Genomic DNA, 16,932 nt, shown 5'->3' with positions numbered 1-16,932 from the left:
ACAAGGACTGCGTCAACCTGAGATCCCACACTCAAATGCTCTACTCACCACCACCACCACCTTCTGGTCTTCTACACGAGAGTGGGGCTTCTGAGAATGCAAATTCAGGCTCACCCATCTACAGTGCAGCCACAGCTCTTCAAGTTCATAAGGTTGTCTGGGAGGAGAGGCAGAAAGTCATAGGGGCTCAGAAGATGTGGTAGAAATGGATATCAGGGGTCTGCGGAAGTGAGATAATAGCCAATGGAGGGCTGTGAGATGAGAGTTGGATACTGGAAGTTCATAGGGTGGAGGGGATTAAGGCATTGTATCTGAGAACTGGGTAGCACTGCACCAATACTGCCTAGGGGTGTCAAGAAACAAAGTATGTCATTAAGGAAACAGTTGGGGAAAGGGTAGAAATGGAGTTCAGTTGAGTGAAAGTGAAGTTACTTGAAGATGGGCAGAAGATGAACTGAAAATAAAAGGAAGAACAGATGTTAAAATATTTGTACTACCTGAAATAAACAAAAGGAGGGAAAAGCAAAGAGAAAGAAAGGAGAAAAGCAGGGACAGCATTAAGCCTTGGTGGTGTTCCATTGCAGGTGTGGAAAATGGTGCTCTCTGCAAGAGTGGAGAAGACGACGACTCTGGGATTTATTTTTCACAATTTATATTCTGCTTATTACCGCACATCCATTCTAAGAGGATTACAAAGTAAAAATAATAGAATGAAAACTGACTACTAATAAACACGTCGAATTTATTAAATAAAATAATATCCATCTAAATAAAAACACCCAAAATCAAAAAGCTTCCCAAACAGATAAGTCTAACTGTTGCTGAAAGAATTTGTAATCTTGAATACAGGTGTTTTTTTTAGTCATACAGTCTTAATACTTGGGACAGCCAGCATTTGAGTGTTATATGAATACAGACAGCGAGAAGGCTGATACCAGATAAGCAAACTTTTCAGATGAACAAACCTCTCATCGTATAGCATTCGGTGAACTAATGTCAGAATCTTAAATTTAATTCTCTGTTGTACTGGAAGTCAATGAAGAGCTTGTAATACTGGCGAAATGTGCTCTCGTAATGGAGAACTAGAAACTAACCAAACAGCCATATTTAATAATGGTAAGGCTCCTAAATGACAGACAAGTTGTCCAATGTACAGGGCATTGCAATAATTCAGTGCAGCCAACACAAAAGATTGTCCAACAGTATGAAAATCAACTTTAAGAGATATTTTAGTCTACGCAACTTTCTCAGTTTGAAAAACCCAGACCACTGTCTTTATCTGAGAACAAAAGCTGAAACCTGAATTAAAGTGAAAGCCCAGATTTCATATAGTATTAGAAAAAGGAAAGCAAATGTTGCTTACCTGATGTAACAGGTGTTCTCACAGGACAGCAGGATGTTAGTCCTCACAAATGGGTGACATCGAGGATGGAGCCCTGTACGGAAAACTTTTCTGTCAAAGTTTCAACAAGCTTTGACTGACACTGGCACACTGGGTGCACTGAGCATGCCCAGCCTGCAATTATCCCTGTGAGCCACAGGTGTCTCCCTCAGTCTCGTCTTATAGCTAAAAAGCGCAAGCGAAACTAAAATAAAAGTATACAGACCCAACTCCGCGGGGTGGCGGGCGGGTTTCGTGAGGACTAACATCCTGCTGTCCTGTGAGAACACCTGTTACATCAGGTAAGCAACATTTGCTTTCTCACAGGACAAGCAGGATGGTAGTCCTCACAAATGGGTGAGTACCGAGCTGAGGATGCCCGGGAATGCACCAGATACACCGCAGATGCGCAAAGGCGTAACGACTGAGGTGGAAATGGGAACGGAGGGCATCCGCAACACCATAATGGGTTCGTGGAAGGATGTTGGGTAGTGAATTGAAAAAAGTAAGAGTAGGCGGACTGGCCAAACATGGAGCATGCCGGCTAGTCAAATGTAAGCAATAATAGGCTGCGAAGGTATGGAGAGGACTCCAGGCTGCAACCTGATAAAAAAGTACAAGCAGCAGTAACCAAAGGGAAGCTGTTAAGGCTAAGACGGACACAACAGTATGTGGATACCCACAGTGTTGTAGTGAAATGTCTGCTTGTTGGTAGGAAAGGAAATATAGACCACTTAATCAGAAGGATTAGGTCTGTGTGGCCACTGGAAGTAGCAGCTTGACCCTTGCATGAAGGAAAGAGTCAAGTGGAATTCACATGGAATGCAGTGCAATGTAGATAGAATGTAAGCGCAGCATTACTGTCCAGGAATGTGGAAAACCCAGTCTCTCCCTAGGGCGAGAGAGAGAGGTTAGGAAAAATTAATAGAGTATTTCCTGAGGAAAGGAGATACAACATCTACCTGAAAAGGATAGAAAGTTGAATGCGTAGAACTACTCAGTGGCAAAGGAACGGAGTCAGGTGAGTATGGAAAGAGTGCATAACTCACGGACCCTGCTGGCAGGAATGACATTAAGAGGGAAAGAAGTTCCCTTGCCAAACTGTGGAAGAGAGGAATGGAAAGGCTCAAACGTAGAATGTATGAGACTTATAAGGAGAATATATATGTTCATTCCGTGATTAGAGAAATAGAGGCGGCTTGATCAGTGGATAATCCATGGTAAGCCGACTCAGAGAGGATTACCGAAAACGGGAACCCAACTCCCAAAACGATACACCTCCTAAGAGAAAGGTGTATCTATGTGGAGGATGTCTGGAGAACAGAATCCGAGGGAGTAAGAAAAAATGGTGGAAAAGTAAAAGGGGTAATACCTCTTTTTTTTTTTTTTTTTTTAGCGTCAGGAGGTAAAGCCTGCCATATTAAACGGCAAGATTTATGTTTAGAAGGTTTTGTGACGCTACCAGAACCTAAGAACATCAGTAAGTCTATGATTTGGGACTGACTGGTGAGGGAATAAAAGGTTACTGATATGATGGATTGAGAAGTATGGGAAGCATACTGATCTCAGTCAGGGAGTGGGGAAAAGAATACTGAACCCCATCCCAGTTCAACATTAGAAGAATGCTGGCTACGAGAGGCAGCAGAAGAGATATATTGAAGAGGCCTTTGATGGAAGAAAAGGCATCTAAGGGAACGCATAGGAAACATGTGTAGGGAGCAGAACCTGTGCATCGTATGGAATGATGCAGACGCAGAGGAAAGTTTAGTTAAACTCAGCGTTAAAAGATTTGCCCTGTACACATGTAATTGAGACCATTCGAGAGGACAGAACCTACGTGGAGAAGGTCAGATAGAGCGTTCATTAAATCTCTTAGATATGTGGCCCAAGGACGCATGAAGTGAACAAGGGCCAAGGGTAGAGCTGCGCAGCTGTCTAGCAGAGCAGCTAAGAGGTTGTGCGTGCTTATGAGTTGGAAAGCACATTGTCCCTATGCTGTCTGTCTGTATGCACAAAGAATTGTTGCAAAAGCAGTATTGGAAGGCATAAGGGCATAACTCATGGGTGCAACGTCCAGGAAGTTTATGAGAAACTATGCTGGAGTGCAATAGATGCATAATGGGTTGACAGCTTTCAGGAGAAACTTTATAACCCTAAGGAATTGCGAGCATGAGTCGAAGGAGACTAGGTCCTAGTTCGAACTGGGATAAGAATCAGGGACGAAAGCAATGAAACCACTTAGGTCCATTGAGTATAGAATGTCACTGAATATAACCCATAGCAGTTTTGAATTATGAGAAAAATGCATAGTGGGAAGAAACCCCATAGCCCAACCATGAAAAGTTGAAAGGTTGAGGTTATGGAAAATATGCGCAGGGACATATAACAATGTATCAGAATGTCTGTGCGCATGCTGGACAAGAGGGTCTTAAGACTGTGGTGTCCAGAAGTGTTACAGAAGGGATTTATGGCAGTGACAGTAATCCCAGTTAGTAAATGTATAGTGAGTCCTGAAAAAAGTGAGAGCTCCTTGCATGTACTGAAAGTGGTTAGCAGTAGTCTATGCAAGGAAAGTGAATGATGTTACACTCCGCAGAGAAAACAGCATTCACCAACAGTGATGCAAGAGACAGTTCACTTACCGAAGCTGGTGCCGGCGGCAGAGCTTGGGGTTGTAATGTTGACTCACCATAAAGCACATAGAAACATTAAAATAATGTACTTACTGCAGTATGGAGTGATGGTAACCAAAGATACCATTGTACCTGTGACGTCTAAAGAAAGTTGGATTTTCTTAGGTCCAGGATGTGCGGAGAGTAACTATTTTCTGTTAAAAGAAAGAATAGTGCAATTAAAACTCCCCAACCCCCCTCCCTTCTCCCCTCTGCACTTCGTAGCGCCTGGGGGAGTGTACCGGGACTTTGGTACAAGGTGGGGTGGCCGCTCTGATATCTGACCAGATGGGAGACCAGGAGGTGTCCCAATGGAGGATATCATGTAGGCTCCTGCAGGTGTGTGAGCGGTAAGTGGTACCCGCATTTCTGTATGCTGTACAAGGAGACACTGAGACCTGTGGCCAGGCCTCAAGGTGGACTTGTACATGGGGCAATGGTTGCTGAATCTCATGTTTAGCAGATCAGCCAATGCAGCTGGACCTTGGTTGGGAGGGAACCAAGAGTCAGAGCATTGGTCGGCACAGGGACTTGTTACTGACAAGAGAAGAAGCCCTGCTGCAATCCCAAGAAGATAGAGGGGTTCTCCTGATATTGTGGCTAACATAGCTAACATAGTGATATGTGACACTAATACAGTTCTAAAAGGCACATGACCCAGAACTTTTCGAACCACGGTCCGAATGGGAGAACACAACTCTATGGGAATGCCGCCGAAGCGGGTACTTACCATCCGACGTGGATCGCCGCAAGACGAGCCGGTGAAGATTGTTGACCCCGACGGTCTCCGGAGTCCTCGAGGGTAAGGCCGGGGACGTAAACGTCCATCTCGCTCTGAAACCCGGTATGGTGGCACAGGTACAGAGGAGACAGGCCAGGTGTGAGTGGCGTTTAGACTGCTAAGTGTAACAGATGGCCATAGTCCCACACCACTTGACGGTGGGGCACGCCAGGAACAGAGGAGCCCTAACGGAACTCATGTTCCCTTCCCTCGTCACAGCGGCTCGATGTGTCGTGACGCCAATGCAGAAGCTGTCGGACCTGGATCCGGAAGTTCTGGATCACCAAGGACTGCCAAAACTGTAGGAACAGTGCTGATGGCAGTGGTGATGTCGCTCTGCCCGAGCGTTGTCCAGCCTGGAGAAGGATGGCACCGATGTGCTGGATGGCGTCAGCGGCGGACGATCACGATGTCGGCGATGATGGGTGCCACGGTGCTCGGCCCGGTCTTTCCCCAGCGCCGAGATGGAAGCCCTCGTCGTCCTGGAAGGCGATCGATGACGAACTGTCAGCACTCCTGCTCTGCTCCTGACACAATGGAGTGTCTTAAGCTAATACAGGGCTTAAAAAAGAACCCAAAGCGTGGAGCAATGTGAGGAGGCGAGGGTATTATGTGGCGGTGCTATGTCGGTATTGACGATATTGAAGGCAACCTAAGGGGCTTCGAGGATATCATCAAAATGGGTATGAAAAATCGTCGATGACTGGCCAGGAGAATGATGACAGTGACGGGCACTGACAGCAGTGGCATAGGTATCTTTGAAACGATGTGGAATCGAATAATCGAAAAACATTGCCGTTATTGAAAAAGATACCGGCATCGACTGAGTCGAAGTCGAATCAATAGGGCGTCAAGGACACCGAAGGAAAACGGAGGTGTCGAGGGCATCGATGCATGGAGGCGGGCATTTATGCCGTTTGTGGCATGGCCACGGGCATCAACTATAGGGCCACAGACGTTGACGGTATCGATTTGGACAGACTCAGATTTCCAAGTGTACATGGCATCGGTGCCCCAGACACGTGTGTCGGTGGCATCGATATGGACACGTATGGAATCGATGGCATGGATCTCCCAGTCGATGAATTCCATCCCGGCATCAACGCCAGTCCTGGAATCGGCATGGGCATCGATGCCAGCCATAAGGCTGGCATTGGCATCAACGCCCATCCACGGAATCGAGCCGGCATGGATACCCACCGATGGGACCCACCTGGGCATCGAATTTCACCGATGGGAGCAGCCTGGCATCGACTGCCCTCGATGGATGCATTCTAACATAGATGCCCATGGATGAAACACCTGGGCATCGGTGTCCATCGATGCAAAAGGACCCGGCACCGATGCCATCGACGGACGGCCATCCGGCACCAATGCCATCGACGGACAAGCCATCCGGCACCGATGTCCATCGATGGGGACCATCCGGCACCGATGTCCACCGATGGGGACCATCCGGCATCGATGCCCACCGACGAATCAATGTGGCACCGATGCCCACCGATGGAAAAGGGCTGGACATCGGTGGGGAGGATGGGGCATCGATGGCATCCCCAAAAGGGGGGGTGGCATCGATGAAGTGACCCTGGGATCGTTAAAAAGTGTCTCGGGCAGCGGTGGCGGCGACCCGAGTATGCATGGCAGTGACTAACAGCGTGTGCGTCAATGGCATGCATCCGGGTAGGGACGGCACCGAGGAAGCCCAAGGAAAAAAAACAGTGCGTAGGAGGAAAAAGCCTGGTAGCACTGAAAAGCAAAAAACATGGATAAAGGCATCAGGGCACCGTGGGGGGAGGGGCGCTGATGACATATAAAAGCCCAGGGCGGTTTAGGAGGGTCCCGGTGTAGCGATAGGGTATCGACTGCGTGAGGGTACCAGGGAACGAAGGACTTGAAGCTACAGAAGTCCTAAAGTTAAGGAAAAAATCCCTACCCCACTAGCATAAGCAAGCAGAGTGTCACAGAGATACTCGCAAGCTGTTTAAAGCTAACTGAAAAATGGGGGAAGGGAAGGCTTCAGTCAGTTAACAGCCTTAAGATAGTGACAGGAACCGACCGAAAAATAAGAATTAGTACTCACCGAGCGTCGTAAAAACGTACGCGGAGGGAGACCTGTGCAGGGAAAAGTGTTTTTTGAAGTGAAAAGTTAAGTGTTTCCATGAGGTAATTAGTTAAAAAATCCTCACAGAGCTCCAACCGCTATGCTGACTGCAGAGCGGAAAAAAGAAGACTGAGGGAGACACCTGTGGCTCACAGGGATAATTGCAGGCTGGGCATGCTCAGTGCACCCAGTGTGCCAGTGTCAGTCAAAGCTTGTTGAAACTTTGACAGAAAAGTTTTCCGTACAGGGCTCCATCCTCGATGTCACCCATTTGTGAGGACTACCATCCTGCTTGTCCTGTGAGAATTAATGATCTCAAAAAAACTGTAGAAGGTAAAACTTGCACTGAGAATCTTGCAATCCATGTGCTTCAGTCTTACTCACATTCAAAAACAAATTCTCTCTTATCCACGATTATATTGTTTGCAAAATCTCAGAAATATAGGCTAGTGTTTTGTCAATATTAGAACCTACAGGAAATCGTAGCTGCAGATCATCTGCATATACCTTAAAAAAAAGTCCTATATTAAAGTTAATTGCAAACGGGGCATAATTATACAAAGGCTTGCAAAAGCGTTTGACCCCCTAAACGTCAATTTTCTCTTGGTTGTTCAGGTTAATTAGACTACTTATGGACTGCAAATTTCAAATACTGCCACATATTCTCAATTGAATTGAGATCCGGACTTTGACTTGGCCAATGTAGAACATTCACCTTTTTGTTGTTCAACCGCTCCTGTATTGCTTTGGTCTTGTGCCTGGGATTCAGCGTTCTGCTGAAAGATGAACTTTCTCCCAAGTTTTAGATTTTTAGCAGACTGAAGCAATGTCTTACAGTTGCACTATCCATCCATCCTTCAATTTTAACAAGATGCCCAGTTCCCCCTGAGGAAAAGCATCCCCACAATATGATGCTGCCACCCTCATACTTTACTGTTGGGATGGTATTTGCAGAAGAATGGTCAATGTTAGGTTTGCGCCACACGTAGCATTTTGAATTTTGCCAAAAACCTCCATTTTTGCCTCCTCTGACCACAAAACCTTATCTCATATTTTAGCTGGGTCACTCATGCTTTCCGGCAAATTTCAGACATGCTTTGAAGTGGATTTTTTTCAGTAATGGCTTCTTTCTAGCTACCTTTCCATGCAGGCCAGTTGAATGCAGAGCTCTTGATATGGTTGACTGGTGCACCTCCACTCCAGTCTCAGCCACTAAACTCCATAGCTCCTTCAAAGTGATTGTTGGCCTTTCTGTGGCTTCCCTAACAAGTTTCCTTCTTGCTCTGACGCTGAGTTTTTAGAGACGGCCTTGTGTAGGCAGTGTCTGGGTGGTATGATGCAGATTCCATATCCTCACTATTTATCCAACAGTGCTCACTGGGATATCCAAGTACTAGGATATTATTTTGCAGCCTTTTCCTATCTTGTGCATGTCTATAACTATCTTTATTTGCTTAGAATGCTCATTGGTCTTCATATTCACAGCTTTCCCTCAGATTCACAGTCTGAACAAAGGTACTGGAATTAGGGGGTCTTTTATCCAGAAAAGCTGACCTTTTTCAATTATTCACAGATAGAGGCCAATTGTAAGCCAATTGTTAGGGCAATATCTTTCATCTGTGTAAACTTTAAGCTTCCACAGCACAGGAGTTGAATACTCATGCCAGCAGCATTTTTCAGTTTTTAATTTTATTTTACAAAAAAATGCAGAGAAATAATGACTTATGAGTTTGAAAATGTACTTCAAGAGCATACTGGTTTGCAATAAACAGTGTCTGGAACAATCTGTTTAAGTGTCATTAGTAATCCACACAAATCTGCTGACTTTTTAGGGGGTAGAATACTTTTGCAAATCACTGTATATATTAAATAATATTGGTGACACTTAGCTAGGGTAACAAGAAAGACGAAGAGAATTTTTGGCTCTGGGCCAAGAAATGCAGGCTTTGGGTTTTGCTCAGATATCCCTGTAAATGTGTCATTAAATTGAAAAACAAATATTTTTGGGTTCCGGAACAGCTAAAAATGTTTCTAGATAGGAAGAAGCTGGCTGCTTTTCCTGTGTCCCTTATAGTTTAAGATCTAACTGTAGGGATTGTATTTTCATGTTATGGCCTTTTCCTAAATGTTTCATTTTCATTGTTTCTCCTAAGTTTTTCCTCTCTTTCCTCTCCAAGTTGGAAGATCTATATTAAGAGAGAAAATTTCTTTGCAAGATTATATTCTTGAAAATTGTTCTTTATTTTTTGGCTTATTTGTGTATCTCTCTGAAATTACTGTGCAAAGTTTGTTCTTTGTAATATATTGAAAACTGATAAAGTAAAAAAACAAAGAAAGAAAGAAAGAATACTGGAGACAAGGATGCACCTTGTGGGACATCCCTCTGCAGGTGCCCACGAGAGGATTGTTGACCTATTCTTACCTGTTGTGAACAACCTGATAAAAAGGATGAAAACCACCGGATCACTGTACCTCTAAACCTAATTTCTTCTAAGTGTTATAACAGAATAGAATGAGATACAGAGTGAAAAGCTCCCGATATAGCTATTACTACTGCAATAACTGCCTGGCCTTGATCTACTTCATTCAAATAAAAAATCAGCCACAGAAACTAACAGGGTTTTTGTGCTATATCCAGCATGGAACCCACACTGACACATATTCAAAACCCCCTTATCCTTCAGATCAAAATACGTGTCCCCCTACAGCATTGTAGTGGTGAAATGCAGGCAAGCCAGCTGCATATCCCTAAAGCTGGTCTTGGGGAACAGGAAAGGTGGAACTGAAAGCCAGACCCATTAACCCTGGGAAAAAAAAGACCTGGTACACAAGTTTGTGTTTTCACAGAGTATAAAACTACATAGGAAAAAGTCTATTTTACCCCTGGCAATCTGTACTGAGTAGCAAAAATGAAAAATAGATGTAAAAGTGATGTAAATGGATCCAGTATCTTGCTCATTTTCCAATAGTTTGCTATACAGAAGACTAGGGAAGAAGGGAAAATTACCGTATATTTCATTTAAATAGTTTATTCCCCTCCACCCTCTAACAACTTGTGTATATATGAAGCTAAAGGGACTACATGCTTCAAATAATATAGTTTGGGGATTGTTGACATAACTTTCCTGCACAGAACTGAACCTTTCCTGCACAGAGTTAATCTTATTTCATGATAGGCCTTTCCTGTATAGAAAGGCCTATCATGAAATAAGATTAATTTACAACAAATTTGCTTTTTATATTCCTGTTTGTGACAATAAGTTTCAGAAGTATAAATAGGGAAGTAATTATTTATGGTGAAGATACTGTTTAACATAGGTAAAAAAGGGGCTGCAGCCCAGTCAGCCAGCCAGCCAGCACTGGATCAAAGACTGCCTTGAAACACAAGTGTCTACTCCTCCTTTCTTTTGTGCAAACAGTATGTGAACAATAAGATATCTTACCCAAAACATATTTTCTAAAACCAAGCTAAGCTATCACCGTATTGCAGCTATAGTTACAATTCAATATAATTTTACAACTTTCTTATTTACGCCATTTCAACCTTATGTATAAGGACTTGGGGATTTGCAATATATTCTGCAACAGAATCTGTTTCTTACCTTTATTTCTAATGTTCCTCCAAAAGCCATTTTGAACTGTCCTTGGGCATCTTTTGTAAAAACTCTCTGAAATGTTTGTTTGAATAAAGAAGTATTGAAGGAGTCTCCCATCACCATGTAACCTCTAAAAGTTTCACAAGAAGAGAAAACACACTGTCTTTGTAAGTAAATGAAGCATTCATACTATAACATGAATTGCACTGGACATATTTGGACAAAGTTTTAAAAGGCCTCAGAATAAAAAAAACCAAAAACACTCCAAACAGAATGGATTAGAAAGTTTGCCAGCTGGGAACATAACTAAAGAAATCAGGTTTACATGAATTTCATTATCAGACTAGTAAACAACGAGTTACAAACAGGAAAGCAAATGTTGTTTACCTGTAACAGGTGTTCTCACAGGACAGCAGGATGTTAGTCCTCACATATGGGTGACATCACAGGATGGAGCCCAATCATGGAACACTTCTGTCAAAGTTTCCAGAACTTTGACTGGCCCCTACTGGGCATGCCCAGCATGGCACTAACCCTGCAGCCAGCAGGGGTCCCCCTTCAGTCTTGTTAAAAAGCTACAGATAGTGCCAAAAATAAAATAAGAAAACGTTACGAACCCAACACCGCGGGGTGGCAGGCGGGTTTCGTGAGGACTAACATCCTGCGTCCTGTGAGAACATATGTTACAGGTAAGCAACATTTGCTTTCTCACAGGACAAGCAGGATGGTAGTCCTCACATATGGGTGAGTACCGAGCTGAGGATGTCCGAGTATGCACCAAATGTACGCATGCGTGCAAAGCACTAGGCCTGGGATGAAATTTGGCCGAGGGCATCCTGAACCCCTCCAGGCAGGCGGAAGGGTGTTGGTACGTCACATTGTAAATAGGTTGCGCAAGACAGGCTGGCCAAAGATGAAATCCTGTCTTCCGGCTTTATCTAAGCAATAATGGGCTGTAAAGGTATGGAGAGAATGCCAGGTTGCAGCCCTGCAAATGTCAGGAAGCGGCACAGAGCGTAAGTGTGCTACTGAAGTCGCCATGGCCCTCACAGAGTGTGCTTTAACACAGTCTTGAAGTGGAATGCCCGCTTGCTGATAGCAAAAGGATATGCAGTCCGCCAACCAGGAGGAGAGAGTCTGTTTACCCACAGGCTGCCCCAATTTGATAGGATGGAAAGAGACAAATAATTGAGTGCTCTTCCTGTGGGCAGCTGTACGGTCTAGGTAGAGGTCTAGGTAGAACGCTAGAGCCCGTTTACAGTCAAGGGTATGCAGAGCCTGCTCTCCTGGATTGGAATGGGGCCTGGGAAAAAAGGTAGGTAGTACAATGGATTGATTGAGATGAAACTCCGAAACTACCTTAGGCAAGAATTTAGGGTGAGTGCGGAGTACCACCCGGTCCTGCAGATGTTTAGTGTCCACTCCCGGCAAGTAGGTGGTCCTGAGGTACATCGAGTGGGAAAGGGCCTCCGCCCATAGCTGTGCAGCTTCCTGACACAGAAGGAGCCCATTCCTCCCTTTTTGTTGATGTACCACATGGCCACCTGGCTGTCCGTCTGGATCAGGATGACTTGACTGGAGAGGCGATCCTGAAATACCCTGAGAGCATATCTGATTGCTCGAAGCTCCAGGAAATTGATTTGGTGTTTGGCTTCCTCTGGAGACCAAGATCCTTGTGTCTGCAGATCGGCCACGTGGGCTCCCCAGCCGAGGTTGGAGGCATCGGTGGTGAGAGTTATTTGAGGATCTGGAGCCTGGAAGGGCAAGCCTTGGAGGAGATTGACCTGATTTCTCCACCAGGCGAGAGACTGACTGAGTGAGTCTGTTACGTGGACAATGGTTGACAGGGGCTGAATGGATTCAGACCATTATGACCTTAGAGTCCACTGCATGACTCTCATGGCCAAGCGGGCCATTGGGGTGACCTGAACAGAGGATGCCAAGTGGTGTGCAGTTGTGGAGTGCTGAGACTACAACTGGTGTGCAAGAGACACGAGAGTGATAGCTTGCTGTCGAGGCAGAAAAGCCTTTGCCTGCAAGGTGTCCAAGTCTGCCCCAATGAACGACAAGGTTTGTGATGGGACTAAGTAGGATTTGTCGTAATTGACGAGAAATCCTAGCGAGATTAGAGTGTGTAAGGTGAGATGCAGGGACGACAGAGCAGCTTGCTGAATGGGAGCCCTGATCAACCAATCGTCTAGATAGGGGTAGACGTGAACACCTTGAGTCCTGAGGAAGGCTGCAACTATGACGAGGCATTTTGTGAAGACTCGTGGTGCAGATGCAAGGCCGAATGGAAGCACTCGGTACTGATAGTGCTTGGGGCCTACTAGAAACCTCAGGTATTTGCGATGAGATGGAATTATCGCGATATGAGTGTATGCGTCCTGGAGGTCTAGAGAGCAGAGCCAGTCTTATCTTTGTAGAAGAGGAAGAAGAGAGCCCAAGGTTACCATTTTGAACTTCTCTCGCTGGAGATACTTGTTGAGGGCACGTAGGTCCAGAATTGGACCAACGCCTCCCGAATTTCTGGGGATTAGAAAGTACCGGGAATAGAACCCTAGGACATCTTGAGAGTAGGGTACTGGTTCTATTGCCTTGGACTGGAGGAGGGAGACCTCCTGTTCCAGAAGGATGGAGTGATCGATGTTCTCCACGTCAGTAGAGATGGAGAGTTCGGTGGAATGGAGAGAAAGTTCAGATGATAACCCTGAGAAATTATCGCCAGGACCCACTGGTCTGAGGTGATGGAGTGCCACCTGTTGTTGAAATGGCACAATCGACCTCCCACTGGTATGTGGGGCAATGGAATCTGGCTGCTGCTCTCTATGCAGGAGTCAAAAACCGGAAGCAGGGTCCGGCTGAGGAGCTGCTTGCGGTTTTTGTTTTCGTGTCTGACGAGACTGGACTTTTTGAAACGGTCTCGTAGAACGGGTTCTAGATGGTGGCGGGTAGGATTTCTTCGGGCGGAAGAATGACTTCTTAGAGTCCTTCCGGAAGGGTTGTTTTGAAGAGTACTCAGAAGGTATCAGAGAGCTGTCTTAAGGTCTCATGATAATCCTTGAGTTCCGCCACTGTTTGTTGAATCTGCTTGCCAAACAGATTATCTCCTACACAAGGCATGTCGGATAGTCTGTCTTGTACTTCAGGGCAAAGGTTGGAAGACTTGAGCCAGGCCCATCGTCTTGCCGAGATAGCAGCTGCAGATACCCTGGTAGCAGTGTCAAAGATGTCGTAAGATGATCTGATCTCATGCTTGCCTGCCTCAAAACCCTTTTTTTATTAGGATTTGGAGCTGATCTTGAAATTGCTGAGGCAGGGAGTCTGTTAAGTATCGTATCTGCTTAAATAAGACCCTATTATATTGGGTCATATAGAGCTGATAAAAGGCAATTCTAGAGATGAGCATTGCTCCCTGGAAGACATGGCGACCAATGGCATCTAGAAATTTCTGTTCCTTGCCTAGGGGGAAGGAAGTGTGAGGTTTTGATCTCCTTGCTCTTTTCTGGGCAGAATCTACAACTACAGATTGGTGATCCAATTGAGGCTTGTGAAAACCTGGAACAGACTGGACGAGATAGGTGGTGTCAGCTTTCCTGTGGACTGGGGCCACAGAGCCAGGATGTTTCCAGTTCTTTTTGAGGAGATCCAGAAGAACCTGGTGGATAGGGATGGAGGTTATTTCCTTGGGAGCATCCAGGAATTGGAACAGCTCCATCATTTGATACCAGTCATCATCTAGTTCAGTCTGCAATTGGAAGGGAACCAATTCAGACATCTCCTTCACAAAATTTATAAAAGAAAGTTCCTCTGGAGGAGAACACTTTCTGCTTTCAGTAGGTGACGGTGGTGAAGGCAAATACTCTGTGTCTGGTGAAGAATCATCAGTCCAGGTATCGTAGGGATCAGCACCTGTTCCTCTAGGAGCTAGAGGAGGTCGGGGCGGTGGGATCCCTGAAGGTCCTGGTCTAGGCTCCGAAGGACTGAGTGAAGGCACCCATGAAGGCATCGAAGGCACCGGCGCAGGCATCGAGGGCATCGATGGATGGCTCGGTGGCGCTGGACGTATCGGCACAGATGGGTGGATCGGTGGCATCGAGGGACGTATTGGTATCGATGGCTGAGGCATCAGCAGAACTCCATATGGAGGGATGCGGAACAGTGTTTCTCCTCCCGATGATAAAGCAAGCAGGGAGGGCACCGTCCATCGGTGGAAAAGCGGCCATGAGCGCTTCCATCCTCGAGAGCAGCAGTGCCAATGCTGCAGGAAACGGGTCGGTGGTTGGTTCCGCAATCGGTACCGGTGCCGGAGGAACCTGGAATTGATGCATCGCCTTGTCGATGGCCTCCTGAACCATCCAGTCCAGTTCTTCTCAGAGACCTGGAGCAAGCAGCCCCGGCTCCGGAACAGAAGAAGGAGGCAGAGTCAGAGGCATAGCCGGAGGGACCACCGTTAAAGGCGGAGTCACGGCTCCCGATACCCTGTCGGGTGAGAGTTGCCTCGGTGACCCGGTTGCCGAAAAGGTCGGTGCCTTTTCTGGACAGGGTTTTTTCGACGGCGGCTTGGACAATGGCGAGGTCGATGATTTTGCTCCCTCGATGGTCCAAGACTTTCGATGCCGGTGGTGATGTTTATATCTATGGTCCCCACGATCCTGAGGGGGAGTAGAGGGTGTTGAAGACCGAGAAGTCATCGATGCCGGATGGTCACCGGACGAAAGTCAATGCTGGCGCGAAGGTGAAGGTGCCAGTTCTGACAGCATCTATGCAATAGACGGCATCGGGGTTTGAGCACGGAAGAGAAGTTCCATTTTCTCCATTCTAGCCTTGTGACCTTTTGGTGTCATTAGGGCACATTTGGTGCAGGTTAGGACATCGTGCTCACATCCGAGACACATTACACAAATTTTGTGAGGGTCTGTGATGGACATGGTGCGATTACAGACCGGGCACCAACAGAACCCCGACACCATGGCCATGAAAAAATTGAGCCACGGTACGGTCGACGGCCAGTAGGCCACGAGGGCCAAACTAGACGGTAATAGACGGAAAACAGATAAAACGCTTACCAGAGTACCACGGCTTGAAAAAGTTGAAGGAGGGACCCCTGTGGGGTAAATTAATTTTTTGTAATTCCATGAGGAAAATTCCTGGCAGGAATCTCTACAGAGCTCCTTAACCACGTGGCTACTGCTGCACGGAAAAAAGAAGACTGAAGGGGGACCCCTGCTGGCTGCAGGGTTAGTGCCATGCTGGGCAATCCCAGTAGGAGCCAGTCAAAGTTCTGGAAACTTTGACAGAAGTGTTCTGTGATTGGGCTCCATCCTGTGATGTCACCCATATGTGAGGACTACCATCCTGTTTGTCCTGTGAGAAATAAAACCTTTCAGTGCTGTTTTCCAATTCTTGCACCATGCTAATATTTTACATATCTGAGGATTTTAAAAGTAATAAATTCTCTATAGTTTTTATTTCTCTAATTTTGGGCCAAAGGCAATGGACTGTCACTGAAATGAATCTATGGGATTACAAAAAAAAAAAAAAAGTACAAAGAATCTCTGCTAGATCACTGTGCTATGATTCCAACCCTAAAATAAAAGTGTCATCCTGGACTTATCCTTTATCACCCGGGCTGTTTACCAAATTTTAATCCATGAAGCATTTACTTGCTGTAATCATGTTATCATAGTCTCTCATATAGCCCAGTTTAATTAGAAATGTTTTAATTAGCTCTTGGTTATGGCTGGCAATGCATTTAAGGAATCTTCCTGCTACTCTTATGCCCTGCAGAAAAATATCCCTTAATGCAGCTACTTGATACAGGTTCCTCAGCTCTAGAGCCTAAGAACAGTTTCTTAAGACAAATATCACAAATAAAATGGTCCCATTAAAAGGCTCATGAACTCCCCTTTCTCTTTGCAAACAGGGAGAAGTATGTTTCAGTTGAACAGTTGATTATACAATATTTCAGTTTTTAAAAGCCTTCTGTTAATAAATGTATGAAAACACAAAAAGACAAAAAAAAAAACAAACCACACCACACATCAATACAGACCAATGTGATAACAGCAGTAAGACAGGGCTTGCCAAACTTTTCCAGAGAACCCCACAGGATATCCACAATAAAGATAAATGAGAAAGTAGCATACATTTGAAATTCAGTACATGCAAATATATTTTATGTACATTCATTATGGATAGCCTGAAAACTCAGTTTACTGTGCAGTCCACAGGACAAGTTTAGGAAGCCCTACAGTAAGGCCCAATCAAAACATGTACTGTTCTACAAAGGGGATGAAGTCACATGACCTTTGGGTTCAAGAACACTAACGGGCGAATTTTAAATTGCCAGCTCATAAAATACGGGGGTTAAGCGCAAGAGCTGGGCTGAAGAAAAGGAG

At 45.5% G+C, this 16,932-nt stretch overlaps 1 protein-coding gene across 1 annotated transcript in view; it reads right to left on the bottom strand.

Annotated features, from left to right (window-relative positions):
• The window catches only part of SEC23A (Sec23 homolog A, coat complex II component), a 308,648-nt gene that overhangs the window by 182,211 nt on the left and 109,505 nt on the right, over positions 1–16,932 (bottom strand). Inside the window, exon 10 of the mRNA XM_029598498.1 lies at positions 10,538–10,661. Within this exon, the coding sequence (XP_029454358.1) occupies positions 10,538–10,661 (124 nt within the window). The remainder of the gene's footprint in view (positions 1–10,537; positions 10,662–16,932) is intronic.

This window comes from Rhinatrema bivittatum, chromosome 4 (genome assembly GCF_901001135.1).
Source record: "Rhinatrema bivittatum chromosome 4, aRhiBiv1.1, whole genome shotgun sequence".
Classification (NCBI taxonomy): domain Eukaryota; kingdom Metazoa; phylum Chordata; class Amphibia; order Gymnophiona; family Rhinatrematidae; genus Rhinatrema; species Rhinatrema bivittatum.
This window is presented reverse-complemented; position numbering and strand designations above follow the sequence as displayed.